At 33.3% G+C, this 15,725-nt stretch overlaps 1 protein-coding gene across 1 annotated transcript in view; it reads left to right on the forward strand.

Annotated features, from left to right (window-relative positions):
* The first annotated feature begins 8,108 nt into the window (after positions 1-8,108).
* LOC110106729 (phosphatidylinositol 4-phosphate 5-kinase 7) overlaps positions 8,109-15,725 on the forward strand; it is a 38,398-nt gene continuing 30,781 nt past the window's right edge. The window contains exons 1-5 of the mRNA XM_020836710.2: positions 8,109-8,404; positions 10,239-10,283; positions 10,456-11,535; positions 12,014-12,181; positions 13,826-13,991. Of these exons, the coding sequence (XP_020692369.2) occupies positions 10,261-10,283; positions 10,456-11,535; positions 12,014-12,181; positions 13,826-13,991 (1,437 nt within the window). The 5' untranslated portion in view covers positions 8,109-8,404; positions 10,239-10,260. The remainder of the gene's footprint in view (positions 8,405-10,238; positions 10,284-10,455; positions 11,536-12,013; positions 12,182-13,825; positions 13,992-15,725) is intronic.

The raw sequence follows: 15,725 nt of genomic DNA on the forward strand, positions 1-15,725 counted from the left end.
AAAGGCTATGATGTGGCTGGGGCTCGTGTCCCTGTGGCCGAGCTGGTGGCAACCTTCGGTGTTCTTCCTACTTTCTCACATTTTTTTCCCATTTTGTATATGAAATAGTGCCCAAATCAAATGATAGTCAATTTTGGATTAATTTGAAACTAATTGAATGCACCTTTTTCATATCTTGTGTGGTTGGGTTTAGTCAAGTCAAGTTCATGTTAAAATTTTCTCGCTACTTAATAAATATGTTGAATTCAGATTATCATCCAGATCAATATAATAATCAACTTAAATTGACGAGAGATTATTATGTGCGGAGTCCAGACGTAGAGATACGTCCGGATTCCCTCGCACACACAGTGTATGTACACAATATTATACCATCGAAATAATTGTCATATTGTACCATCGAAATAATTTATTAGTTGATTCTCCATTTATAAAAGAAATAGATATATAGAATCCAAATGATGCATGCATTCGGAAGAATTTTCAGAAATCAACAGAATATTTTTCATTTTTCCGTTAAGATCTGATATCTGAATCATAATTTTTTTAAAAGTAGGAAGCATCCCACTAACCGCCCCGCACTAAAATGTGAGAATTTGGTGAAGTGTTTACTTACTCATCAGCCATTGCCATTTTTTTTTTTCCTTAAATCCACCATTTCCACAATTTATGTTAAAACGTTTAACCTCTTATAATTGACTTGTCACATATGAGCTTCACTAATTTCTGAACATTCTTTCATATTTAGTAAGAAAAACTGAAAAAGTAGATATTCGGAAAATATTTATGATCTTTCAGTGTCGTTCATCCTCCAACTGCTTTGCTAAAGAATATATATATATATATATAAAATAGAATTATATCCCAATTTTTTATTAAATGGGCCTAAAATCAATAGAGAGATAAGGCAGGTATAGATTTAGGCTTCGTTTGAGACAGTTTTTTTATTGTTTTTAAAAACAATTTTTTAGTTTAATTTTTTTTAATTGATAATTTTTGTACTATAAATCTTCTTTAAAAATCATTAAGAAAGTCATCCTAAACAAAATCTTAAGCTCCGCTTAGGGCGGCTTTCTTAATGTTTTATAAAGCAGTTTTTTATTACAAAAAATTTAATTCAAAAAAAAATTGTTCTAAAAAGTTGCTTCAGAAAGCAGTAAGAAAGTCGTCCGACAGCTTTTGGGCACTTGTTTTTATTACTTTCAAAAAAAAAAAAAAAATGCTCAAAAGTTATTATAGAAAGCAACAATAAAACAATCATAAATGAAACATTCATTATATATAAAAAGTAGGCACATTATTACTTACATATACAACATGCACATAAGATCAATGATGAGTATTAGATTTACATAAATCAGCATAAATTCATCATATCTGTGTGTTAAGATTGAAACATCAGACCTGTAAATTAAAAACTAAAGACTATATATTACTTGAGCAGAATTCTTTAATAAATGTGATTTAATTTTGGTATAGCGAGAGTGCAAATTTGGAGACTCTAATCAGCGCCTTTAAGACTCTAATCAGCTTGTGCCACATCATTTGTACATGGTACTGTGTACAAAACTGTACACATATTGTGTATAGGTGATGTAGCGCAAGCTGATCGATTGGAATCCGAATGGGAGCTAAGTCCAAACTACTTAAGTAATAATCAAAATTTGATCATTATTTGATGCAATAGAGAGAGAGAGAGAAAAATATATCATTCTTGATCAACTTCATGTAGGTTGAAGTCCCTACCAAGACCAAAAGAAAGAATATGGATAAACAAAGTACTAACTTTCTTCCAAAATCGTCTGCAAGTCTGTATTTTAAGTGTGCCGACATCTAATATGTCATTAATCTAACTAAGCTTGCAAGGGATTATTAACCCTTCTCCATTCAATGCCCTTTGTAGTTAGAAACACTGAGCATGATGATGATTGCAGACCAAGCTGTCAAGTGGACATCTTATTGTTGGATTTATGCTTAGCTTATTGAGCCGAAGGACCTTTCATGCCCGGAGGAAAGGGGACCAAAAACTTCTAAGCTTCACACTAGCATTATTTTGTCGAGGAAACTTATTTATTGCGGTACCAAAAGCCACCTAACAATGGGACCTCCATATGAAATTTCTGCAGGAGAGTGACTGATCAGAGATGTGCTCTTATGGCCCTTCTACTGCAAAATTGCATGCTCTCAGTGTATATACGCATGTTGACGATATCAAGACAATAGGTTTTGCTTTTCAAGCGATTATTAACCCTTCTGCTTTCAACGAGAAATTATTATGTGCGGAGACGGTGACTATATATATTGTGTGTACATTGATTTGATATATATTGTGTATATATGCATACACAGAGTGTGTTCACTCACATGTCCGAATGATTTTTTCAGTACGGACTCCGCAGAAAATAATTTCTCGCTTTGAACACAGTTGCTCTTTCATGATAGATTACTCAATAATATCTTAACGGATGTTGGTCTTCTGGCTTTGTTAGATTATGATATGATTATAACTTTGAATAAATTTTAAAAGAATTTTGTCATCATTTTCTTCAATTTTGATGATGTGCACAAATATACTTATTTTTGTTGAAAAGCTTTACAACCATTTTTTTCATTTTCTCATGTGCCCAATCATGTAAATTAAATAAAATTTTAAGAGTATAGGGAACAAAGTAGGGATGAACATACATCAAATTACCTTTATATAGATAAGCACAACCCATAAATAAAGGTGCTTGTATTTAAACCCTAAAATTGCATAACCTTGAGATATTTTATAATGCTGGAAATGCTTTGCACAATAATATATATGGCTAAGGTTTCATTTGAGATAATTTTAGATCATTATTTTTTCCTGTTTTCAATAAATTTTTGTATTAAAAACAGTTTTACAAAACAGTAGACCTTTGTGACGGCAAATTTGTAAATTAGAATTTATTGTCCTAGAAAGCTAACTTAAAAAGCAATAAGAAAATTGTACCAAACGAAATCTTAGACTTCGTTTGGGACGGATTTTACTGTTTCTTAAATAAGTTTTCTAGTACAAAATTTTTAATTTTTACACTAGAAAGCTGCTTTAAGCAACAATAAGAAAGCCGTCCCAAATGAGGCCTTAGGCTTTGTTTGGGACGGCTTTATGTTGCTTCTTAAAGCAGCTTTTCAGTACAAAATTTTTTGTACTAAAACACTACTTTAAGAAGCATAAAGAAAGCCGTCCCAAACAAAACTTTAGTCTCCAGTTTCAGATCTGATGAATCAACTTCATCAGCAAGCTGAGAGTTGTTTCCTGTTTCAGATATGGAGGAAGAGGAATATGAGATGGAAAGCAAGAGTATCATATTATTAACTTTAATGGTCCACTACAAACATTGTTTAATGGTACCTCTCTGATCATGCTTGTGATAGTATTAAGATCCATGATAGATTTGCTGGAATCCAATTCATATGCCAGTTGAAGCTTATCAATATATTGTTGGGGATAATGGGTGGATGCATCAGATTCTATCATATTCATATAATGTTTCATTTGCATTAAACTAAATTAGTATTAGGAATCCAATTTGGTTGATGATTGGTTCAAAAAAGTCAGGTTTAAATGTAAGTCATTCAGGCTTTGTTTGGGACAGCTTTTTTACTGCTTTATGAAACAACTTTTTAGCTAAAAATTTTTGTACTAAAATGTTACTTTATAAAGCATTAAGAAAGCCGTCCCAAACGAAGCCTCAATCTTAGGCTTAGGAATAATGTTCCACCACTATATGACTATTCATTAGAAGAATGTGGCAGAGTTGATTTTTTTTTTTTTGGGGGGCAAGGAGGCTCCAGCCCAACCTATCAAAATTCTCCAACTTATTTCCGATAAGTGCGCTATGGTTTATTATATATGGTCTGTAAAAGCTAACAATAATACATGTAAAAAATACAGCTTATTATGGTCTGTTGGTTGGGAGCTTTGATTATCAACAAAGAGGTCTTGCATTCAGTCTTGCATATGTGATATGTGTGAGTAATTTGCCTTAATTGGCGTACATATCCCAAAAGATATATATATATATGTAAAGTGAAATATATATTTTGATGTTATTTAAACATTATAATATATATTATTTAAATAAATATAAAGATTTATGGTGAGAAATTTAAATATAAAACAATTTTGTTGTATTTATATAAACACCCCTTATTATTTATTTATTTTTTATTTGGTAATGTTGAGTGTGAAAATATAAATATGAATAGATGGGATTGGATACATATAGGACTTTATAGCAACTTCCAAAATCTTTATAAAATAAATTAATTGTCGCCGACATTGCCTATTTGAGTTACTATCTCTGATTTAATGCTCCTAATGTAATACATTAATATTTGATTAGTCGGGACACATGTGGAGTGGGTTTGAATAATAACACACTAAAAAGAATAAAAATATTTGTTTGTATAAACTAGTGGTGTCCCCATTGACTTAGGTTTCGTTTGGGATGGCTTTTTTGTTACTTCTTAAAGCTGCTTTTGAATTTAAAAATTACAAATTTTATACTAGAAACTGCTTTAAGAAACAATAAAAAAGTCGTCACAAAGGAAGCATTAGACTTTTGAATTATTTATTCTCATACATGGTAATGATTTTTACTACACATTAATATCATTTGCTTTTATGTTTTGTGAGAGTCATTGATAATTTTTATGAATCATAAAATTGAGTGAGATATTGTAATAGCTCCAATTCTCAATCATCGAAATATTATTTGTTTTGGACTAACTGCCTCACGATTTTGTCCCTTTGGTGTAAATTCTCAGCAGGTCACCATCCTATAAGTGCTCTAATACTAGCACACTTAACTTTGAAGTTCCTAATAAAATTCTAACTATTCCATCAAAAGGAGCCTCGATATTTAAAAATATACTTTCATTCAACTTAAAAGGGTTTCATAATCCCCCACTTAAGTAACTGTCATTTTTATCAGTTTCCTTAACCCATAATCACACCAACTAGATAGTATTCCTAAAGATAGAGTTTCTGTGTTCCGGCTAGTGTATCATTCTAATATCATTTTGTAACAGTCCAAATTCTCAAACATCAAGATATTATCCATTTTGGCCTAATCGTCACATGGTTTTGCTCTCTTTGTGTAACTTTGCAGAAGGTCACTCATCCCAGAATTATTCCGATAATAAAATTTCAACCATTAAACTAAAAGAAGTCTGAATATTTAAGAATTTAATTTCATTCAACTTAAAGGAATTTCGTAGATACTTCATGAATGAGAAAATAATAATGAAATAACAATTTTGTGTAAATGAGCAGAATATCGATCTCAAGAGAAATAATAATGACTGCATACATAGAAAAGAAATCTTCATGCATCAACGCATAATTTATACTAATTTCTATGATCTTACAATTATACTAATATTAATTGAACATTGATATTGATGATATATGTGCTTCAAAAAGATAAAGAAATATAATATTATGTGATGATGTAAGTCAAAATAAATCTGTCGAATTGATGAAGCTTGCTAATTAAGTTGATTATCTGATGGAAATCGTAATCTATAAATATGCAAGTTGTATAAATAAAATGTTTCATAGCTGATCGAGTAGTTCGCATTAAGACAGTAAAGGCCAAATGAATATGTAGATTAATTATTTATATTGCTGCTGGTGGAAAAAGATATCAGACTGGACTAAGAGATGATATATTTATGTGCAGTGAATGAAGGTTCTGAGAACTCATATTTAGTATAAGATAGTTGGTGAAGGGATTATATTTATATATAACTGAGCAACAAATAAATAAAATAGTGTCCTATCTATCTGAATTGAACAGATTAGAGAGTTTCTATAAACTAATTTGTCTGATGGTCATATAAATGAAAGAGAATAAGTGCATGAAGATATCCTAATTAGAATTTGATTTTAAATTAATTTTGAATATATTGCACCATAAAATTTAATTGATTATTCATGTATTGTACTTATCTTATTATTGCATTTAGCTAAGCATACATTTAAAAATTTTAAAATATGAAGATTTAATTCAAATATTCTAAATAAATATTTATTTTTATACGGAGCTTGATGAGTAGTGGTTCTTATAGAATATCAGAAATGTTTAAAGGAGATCAAGTATTATTTCCGACAGGTCTCTCCAAATGACTCATTAATACAAGTATTTATTCCAAGGGGCACTCACCCTAATAGAGCTCGCTCTCCCATAGAAGTTATATACAATCAATGGCTCATGCATACTTATAAATATCTCAAGCTACACAAAACACACACACTTATAGAGCTTATTACCCCAACTTCACTAACTGAACTTGTTCTTGGCTTACATCCACTTCCACCCATGAGACTCGCCTATCATTACTTGGAACTAGTATTCATAGACTTGCCCTATATATCAATTATCATATACTCGTTCAAAACACTCGTCACTGAAGACTTATTGTGACTACTCGCCAAAGGACCACATTAGAGCCAGAAGGCTATAAGTACACCACCCAACTCAATTACATATCCGTGTTGGTATGTATTTATTACATAATGTATTATTTCTCACAACCTTTTATTAGTTCTCTTAATCCTATAAATAAGAGCTTAAGAGGTATATTTTGAATTTCATGATATCTGGACTATTCATAGAGATATTAGAGCTCTCAGTTGCTCTCTATACTCTCATTTTCTCACTTAATTCTCTAGCTTTATCCTACTAACGCCAATTAGTAGGGTTGAGTGTTGATCCAATAGACATGAAGAACTTTAATGTGAGGGAGAGGAGAGATTATTAGGTGCGGAGTGCGGACGGTGAGAACTGTTCGCACAAGTATTGGGCACCTAACGATACCCGCATTCGATACCGCTGGGTACCGCTAGGTATCCAGTGTTTGTACGAACGGTGCGCATTCTGCACCTAATAATTTTTCGAGGGAGAGACTATCAAGGCATAGGAATCTTTCTATTGTCTCATGTTATATCGTTGAAAAATATACTAGTATAAAACTATTAAATGATTAGCCCTCACCTATAAACTTATTATTTGATCGAAAATTAATTTGACCATTGCTGTATCTAACCCAACTCCACGTCTCCACCTATAGATTGCTAAATCACACTTCATGATAAAGATTGATAGTAACGAGACACAAATTTGAGATCCGAATTATTACGACAAATACGAAAATGGGTCAACATAACTAAAAAATTAAGGTCATTATACACTATTATTTGTCTATCCTCATCACTTGATTTGAAATTTAAGTTAAAAAATATTCTCATTATATGATTTGAAACTTTGAGTTAAAAATATCCATTATTAAAATGTGGCTTACTCATATATTGATGATCCCAACCTTGGCTACTTTTGGAAATTATTATGTGTGGTCATCGGATTGTCCGGAGGTGAATTAGGATGCGCTACATCACCCAGTACACAACACTGATACACAACAAAAAATGATTCGCTTCCGGATGTCGTCCGGAGACTGCACAGAATAATTTTATGACTGCTTGTCATAACAAGAGGCCCTTTAGAAGGTCATGATGATGTTTATGACAAATATTAGCTTTGAAGTGATGTTGCAATTGCTTTTTAACTACTAATTTGTATGTATTTATTTTTTAGGGATTTTGTTAAGCAACTGTTACCCTATTAATTTACTGTAAAATAATTGCAACAAATTCATGTTAAGAAAACAAATTAATATTTATAAATCTTTCATTGAAGTTTCCCTCCATCTATTTTATGATAACCCAATATGTGATTCTATGAGGCTAATGAGGTCATTAATCAAATAAGCTTACGAAAATTGTTAATTTTATGACCATTAATATTGTGGCATACAAATATTTGTCGAACAAGTTGATGTTAAATTTTAGATGTAAAAAATTTTGATGCCATTTATACAATAAATTATTATGTGTAGAATCTGAACGTAACTCTATTCGAATTCCAATAAAATCAAGTGATTTATACGCATAATATGTACAATTTTTACACATGATATATAGCCACATAATTTATTTTTGTTGGAGTCCATAATAATTTCTCCATTTACACAGCCTTATAAGAAAATTCTTAAACGGATTTTGCGGAAAAAAGAAAAAGAGATTAAGCGGAGAGTTTTACAAGAAATGAACTTTCGAGCAAACCACAGAGACTATTTGTAAATTCTTTTAAACCTTCTACAAGTAATTCATTCTTCAGTCGACGTCCTAAGGATTTGATGGTCGGTTCCCCCAACTCCAACTCCAACTCGACAACTGCAACGTTCTGGGTGCTTCAATACCAGTTCTATTTGTTCTGTAACTCTTTTTCTCTCTCTCCATGGAAGTACCAGTCGTATCCATCTCGGAGTCTGGATAGTGATTTTGGTAACATCGGTGAAGGATTCTACTCAGGTATTTCTTTTCATCTCGTTTTTGGCCAGTTTCCATCTCATTGTGCTTCGGGCTTTGGTTGTTCGATGAGTTCTATGCACTTATTCTTGTTTTTTTCCTGAAATTAATGATCGGATGTAAAAGCGTATGTGGATTTTTGATTAGTTAAGTTCAATTTATAATACCATGGCTCGTAATTCCACTGATGATTTCATGTGAGAAAAGTTATTGCAGATCGGCGGGGGTGGTGGCGGGGGACGGGGAGGAGGATTTGGATAATATGATGGATAAGTTAACTTGCATCATTTTAGGGTGACTTAGACATGGAAGATTCTTTTTTAAATGCGCGGAGATGGTTTTGGAAGGAAGACGGTGAAATTTGATAGTTTAGTAAAATAGGAGCCTTTGCTTGCTTTATTATGCTTTTGTTGAGGGGTGAAAATTGTTTTTAATTTTGCAAATATGTTGATGGGCTTGGTATGAATTTAGGGAAAGACGAACCTTACCTGACCAAAAAGTGATTTTTGTGAGAGGACAGCATCATTGGTACTAAGGGCCTGAATAATTTCGCAATCGTTGGTAAATAAGTCTCTTCAGGTAAAATCGTTGGTAAATAAGTCTCCCATATAAGATAATAGGAAAAAAAAAAAAAAAATTGTTGTGTTGAAATACTATATGGTTGGCCCTCACCCACAAGTTTAATCTTTTGGCTTGAAAAATAAGATTTAACCACTAGTATATTTAACCCAATTTTAAAAAATTAAAAAAAAAAAAAAAAACCCTGTTTTGTCCCCCCTTTATATCATTCACCAATAAAAAGTATCAGAGCTTGTGATTTTGCTGGGATTCAGTGATTCATGCCACTTATCACTTAAATACCTGTGGTTGTTTCTACAACTTTTAAGCAAACTTTAATAGAAGACAAAGTACATGGCTCTTTGGTTGTTTCTACCGTTTTTAAGCAAATTTAAGAGTAAGGCAAATCCCATGCATCTCTTGGTTCATGATATTCGCCGTTATCATATTCCAGCTCTGTTGATGTTCTTATGATTTCATATGTCCTATCATCACCTTTATTTGTGATGTTATTTACACAGTGCACTCACTTCATTAAATGCTACTTGCCATTTCCACTCTAATATTTTCAATAAGATACATTTTTTAGTTACCGGTACTTTGCGGAATGCGGATGTATCTGGAAAATGCAAGAATTATACAAATCATGAATATAACAAGTAGTTTGAAAGAAAATTCATTTGTGGTGGAATTCACAAAAATACTTTCAGGAGTAGTATGAGGCTCGAGCTTGTATTGTAAAAGCAGATAAATTGGAATGACATGCAAAGTAATGAATAGATGTATAATCTAAACTAGATTATCCATTGCAAGCTTTAAAAATATTTTCTCCCTTTCCACTCCCTATAGTTTTTCTTTTAAATGCAGAAGAAAAAATGCTATCACAATCCTGTTCAAGAATTAATAAAATTTGAATGGTTGGCTTGAAATTATTTTTTTACTATATTTTTTGTACAGAATTGCTCATTTAACTGTGCTTTCTGCCTATCTTGTTAACTATTATGCTATTAAGTTTTGTGTTTAAAATTATACCTTTCAACTTTCATCAATATATGCTTATATTTTCCCAGATCTTCACTTCTCATCAAAAGGATTAGCTTTTACTCGCACAATTTAACTTTTCTTGTTTTATTTGTTATGTACTCCATTATTTCCTTATTGATTGTAGCGCGCATTGTCCTAAAAAATTCAGATTTATGCCTTTATTTCATTGCAAGACTGAAGGACAGTGTTTTCTTATCTTTTTCTTTTTACCTTAGTTTATGAATAATTTTGTCAGGTCTAGAAAAGCTGGTCAAGACATGAGCCATGAGCAGGATGAAAGGTGATTCATGATTGTGTTCCTACTTTTACTAATACCTCCATAGAGTGATGCATTTTTCCCTGAAGTCAAAAAAATATTATTGGGATGCTTGTTGCACTGTGCATATTTATGAATTTTGTTGGCAGGAACTCTTTTATGTTTGTCTGAGATGCTGGTATCATTTTTCGATTAGGTATGGTGAGCAGGCTTTTCCAAACGGGGACATCTATATTGGATACTTAGATGGTCCACTTCCTCATGGGCATGGAAAATATACATGGTCAGACGGAGCAACATATGAAGGTGAATGGGAGAATGGAAAGATAGCAGGAAAAGGATGGATCTTTTGGCCATCAGGGTCTATATATGAAGGCGAGTTCTGTGGAGGCTTCCTTCATGGTTGTGGCACCTTTTCCAGTATAGATGGCTCTGTTTATAAAGGATCGTGGAGGTTGAATACACAACATGGTCTAGGAACAAAGAGTTATCCTAATTCAGATATTTATGAGGGTTTGTGGAGAGAAGGACAACAAGAAGGAATTGGCAAATATACATGGTGTAATGGAAATATGTATGTCGGGAATTGGAAGGCAGGAAGAATGAGTGGCAGAGGAGTTTTGAAGTGGGCAAATGGTGACTTGTTCAATGGCCATTGGTTGGATGGATTGGAACATGGCACAGGTTATTACTACTTTGCAGATGGGTCATGTTATCTTGGTACCTGGAGCAAGGGGCTGAAGGATGGACGGGGAACATATTATCCTACTGGAAGCAGACTTCCGTTTCAGCAGAAGTGTTACAGGTCTAATCTATGTAATAAGTGGGCAAGATATCTTTGTCCTCCTGCCTTAATGAAATCAGAAAATGACAAAAATGAGTTAACTTCAATAAAAAGTGACTATACTGGCCATAAAATAAGCAGTTTGTTCGGGCATTCTGGAAGAATATCTAACAGACCTACAGCATTTGATCGTTATAGTGATTTTGGAGTTTCTTTTGGAAGCATTCCATTTAGAGACAACTGTGTTAGACTACCCTGTGAATCACTTGAAGATGAAAATAAACTTCAAAATGATGTCAATATTGTTTATGAGAGGGAATATATGCAAGGGGTCTTAAAAATGGAGAGGATAGTAAATCAACAATTGTTGAAACCTGAACGAAATCAAAGGCTCCACGGAATTCAAAAGAAGCCTTTAGGGGTCCGTGGTGAAACGATTTACAAAGGTCACAAGAGTTACTTTCTGATGTTGAACTTACAACTTGGGATTAGGTATGTTGTCACTAAATTTTGGATCTAGAGTTGATGATGGAGTTTCGTTATAACTCCTTTCGTAATGACCTGGATTCTTGTTGCTTGACTAAAGTGAGGTTTTTACTTTTTTTGTCATTTTGATTTATAAACCTTCTAAATTTTCCTTCCATTATCCAACTGTAACATGAAATAGATTTTTTGGGATAACAAGCAACTGTCATTTTTGGGCATTTTGGCTTCCAGTGCCAAAAAGGTTTAAACCTTTATGTTAAGCTGGAGCAAAAGACCCAACAAACTTTACATTCATGCTTGGGTGTAAGCTGGTTCCTAGTAAAGCCGAATAAAAAATTCTTCTATGCAATGTATCTTTTATCAGGAAGGACTTGAAACAAATTATTGCTTCCATCATTGTATCATAACGCCTTATATCATTTTCATAGTTAAATGCTTAAACTGTTGAGAATAATTCATTCGAGTCTTGTTTTAAAGCTGACAGGTATACAGTTGGAAAAATTACACCTGTACCAGTTCGTGAAGTTCGTTCCTCTGATTTTGGACCATGTGCAAGGATAAAAATGTATTTCCCCCGAAAAGGGTCGCAGTTTACACCTCCACACTACTCTATTGATTTCCATTGGAAGGATTACTGTCCAATGGTATTTAGGTACTTACTGTTTATTTATTCTCAATTATGTTAATGTGGTCATATTGTTGAAAATAAGCAAAGTTTTGGAGAAAGTAATATGCGAATCAATATTCCTTAATATTTAAAATGCTTTGAATTGACTTCTAAATTATACTGCAAATAATTGGGTAAGGACCAAGATTAAGGTTCTGTTTGGGAATTTCTATAAGGCTATTCCTAGTTAATTAGGCCTTGTATAACTCTGATACCAGTCTGCCGGCTTGCTAACAAAATATCTTATACATTTTATTCTTCAAGTGCTAAGAGTAGCTTACATGTATCAAAGCAACATATTATCTTTGTAAACTTGATAATATAGAAATATCTCAAAATAGTTCTTAGACTATTTGTATGGGGCTAATTTAGTCCCATAGTATCATATTGCTTCAATTTATTTCTTTGAACATACAAAATTGATAAAAAATGGTCCCTTATGTTGTAATTGTGGTATTAAATTGATCTCAATTTAATTCATCGATTATACAAAACTAATCCTGATTTAGTTCCAAAGGAATAATTTTGGATTAATTTTGTATAGTCGAGAAACTTAATTAGAGCAACGTGGTACTCTGAGACTAAATTGGCCAATATGAATAGTAGGAAATTTAAATTGGAGCAACGCGATACTCAAGAATAAATTGGCCAATGTGAATAGTTAGGGGATTATTTTAAAGTTTACCCGTTTCATAATGTTGTGGGGTGGAAGTAAACACGTAACAAAATAAACAAGAAAAAATAGAAATGCAGTGGAAAGTAAAGAACATCAAAATTTAACGTGAAAAACTCAAAACTGAGAAATAACCACGGAGTCAGATCACTCCAAGAAATCCACTATGAAAATTGGGAGAAATTTGTACTGTTCTCTTTTCTCTTTTGCTCTCCTTCTCTTCTTTGTTACATCGTTCTTTTCAAGGGGAGCCACCCTTAAGAAAAACGAGAAAGAAAAACTGACCAGCCGACCTCGCTGCATTGTCGTGCCAGTTTGGAGTGCCGTGTTGCTCAACGCTCTTCTTAAGTCAGCATGACATCGTTGCAGCGCCACATCTTGAGTGCTGTAGCACTCTGCTATCTGTGAGTCGTATGGAGAAAAAAAAAACTCGAATCCAAGAAGGGGGAGGATCCCCGCACTCCCCTAGCGAGCACAACAAACTAAGTTGAGGTTCATGGCAATGTAGTGCAACCCGAGACACAATCAAATTCCACATAGATTAACATATATATCTTTTAGTCCTGCCTTTTTCCTAAAAAATTGTGCATTTGAAACCTTGTACATTTTCCTCAAAGATTGACAGTCTTTCGTTGTTATAATATTGTTGTTTATGATTTCCCAACTGAAACCAAACTTCACGCTCCTTTTTGTGGAGAAATTTAAGGTTGATCAAGCTTGAGTTAGCTCATTTATGAGCGTAGTATCAACCTGCATTTATTTTCAGAATACTTTCCTGAGCATAATATCAATTTTACCGTTCCTTGAATTACTAAAACTTTCTTCTATTTGTTAGTAGACATGAGTAGCAAGAGATGGATGAATTTCTTTTTTATCGTTCTTTATTTGAATTTTAAAAAACGTGCTTGATCCTTTTTATTTATTTATTTTAATATTATGATTGTGATATATTGCAGGAATCTACGTGAAATGTTTAAGATAGATGCTGCTGACTATATGGTCTCTGTATGCGGAGGCGATGGTCTAAAGGAGCTTTCTTCACCAGGAAAAAGTGGGAGCATATTTTATCTTTCTCAGGACGAAAGATTTGTCATAAAGACTCTTAGGAAAACTGAACTAAAGGTTTGAATTTCTAGAAATATCTTTTTTATATTGCAAGCTTAGCACCATCTCTGGTCTGTCATTTTATTGTTTTATTTCATCACTAGCTGCTTGTGAACTGTATATATATGCATTTCAATTCGCTTCTCAACCACCTAATTTTCCTCCATCCACTTGAAAACAAGCTGAAAGATATGATTCTTCAATAAAATTGTAGTCATACTTTGTCTAACCTTCTGTGCCCACGCCCTACTCAATGCTCCAACCCTCAGTCCTCTCTGTTTTTTTCCTTGTAAAGAAATTTTTTTATTACAAGGAAAAATAAAAAGAATGGTGCTATATTTACCATGACTGTTGTTAGATTACTTTCACATGGGAAGATCTATGTCAAGTGCGCCCTCAAAAAAAAAAAAAAAAAAAAAAAAAAAAAAAAAAAAAAAAAAAAAAAAAACTATGTCTACGTGATATAAGTACTTCCTTGGTCAGTTGTTAGGGCTTATTATTATCAGTATACTTATCATGTCTAACATGCCCTTCCTTTCTTGGATTGTTGTTTTTTAATGCTAGCAATTGTGTATTCTATTGCATCACCTTGCCTTATTTTGAAAATGAATGTCATGGATTTGGATTATAAGAGATTAGCACCAATTTGAATGTGTCCTTAATACATAATAAACTCCTAGCTGCGCTTATGAGCGTTTTTTCTTTATAAATTATCAGGAAGACCACAAGAAAATCATTTACCTTGGGAGTTTGAGCTTGTGGTTTTATGAAATTGGAATTTGAGGTGCCACTTTGCAACATACATGAAAAATATCCTTTAACAACCCATCATCAAATTTGGTGTAGTTCAAACCATTGAGTGATGTAGGATATTTAAGGGTTTAGATTTTTAATATATATATAACATACAATGTAGATTTAAATTTTATAAATAAATGCAATAAACATACAATTGGTAATCAATATAAGATATTGTCCAGGAAGAATTGGAGGACATTATGAGCTTTAATCTCTTGCAATGGGACGACTTCAGCCCATTTAATAAATATATTATTTCTATATGTTGAGACTATGTTGGTGATAGGAAGTGCTTGTATTCACAAGCAATCCTAACCCAAATCAAGTATCAAATAAAGAAAAACTGCTGTCCACAGCAGGAAAACAGCCCAAACCAGAGAAAATCTGAGAGAAAACGTGGGAGAAACGTAGGAAAAATAATTGCAAACACTTTTATTTCAATAGAGGATTAAAAGCACTTGCAAGATACAACTTTCCTTCAATTCGAGAGGAAGGAAGAACTCTCCAACGATCTCCGGCAAAGCCAAGAGCCCAAGACAAAAACTAGATCTCAAAGGGAAAACTCCAATTCAAGATAACCTAACCTCCCCCCAAACTCCTCCTTATATAAAATTCATCATAAAGGACCATTACAAACTTCCTAAAAGAGCCTTACACGTTCAAATTTTCCCTCCTAAAACCCCCCCTCACGTGCTCACGCGGATTCGCGGCTTCCGCCCGTCTCTCGCGTCCGCCTCGCGTAGCAGCGGACCGGTCCCTGTTGGACCGGTCCAGCCGGCCCAGGATGGGCCGGTCTAACATTACCGCCCTCCCAAAGAATCACCTTGTCCTCAAGGTGAAAATCAGGGAATTGCTGCTTCATCCTCCCATATGGCTCCCACGTAGCCTCGTAGTCAGGAAGATTCTTCCACTGGATCAATACTTCCTTAGTATTATCTTTTTTCTGGCGCACAC

Source organism: Dendrobium catenatum, unplaced genomic scaffold (genome assembly GCF_001605985.2).
Source record: "Dendrobium catenatum unplaced genomic scaffold, ASM160598v2 fragScaff_scaffold_390, whole genome shotgun sequence".
Classification (NCBI taxonomy): Eukaryota; Viridiplantae; Streptophyta; class Magnoliopsida; order Asparagales; family Orchidaceae; genus Dendrobium; species Dendrobium catenatum.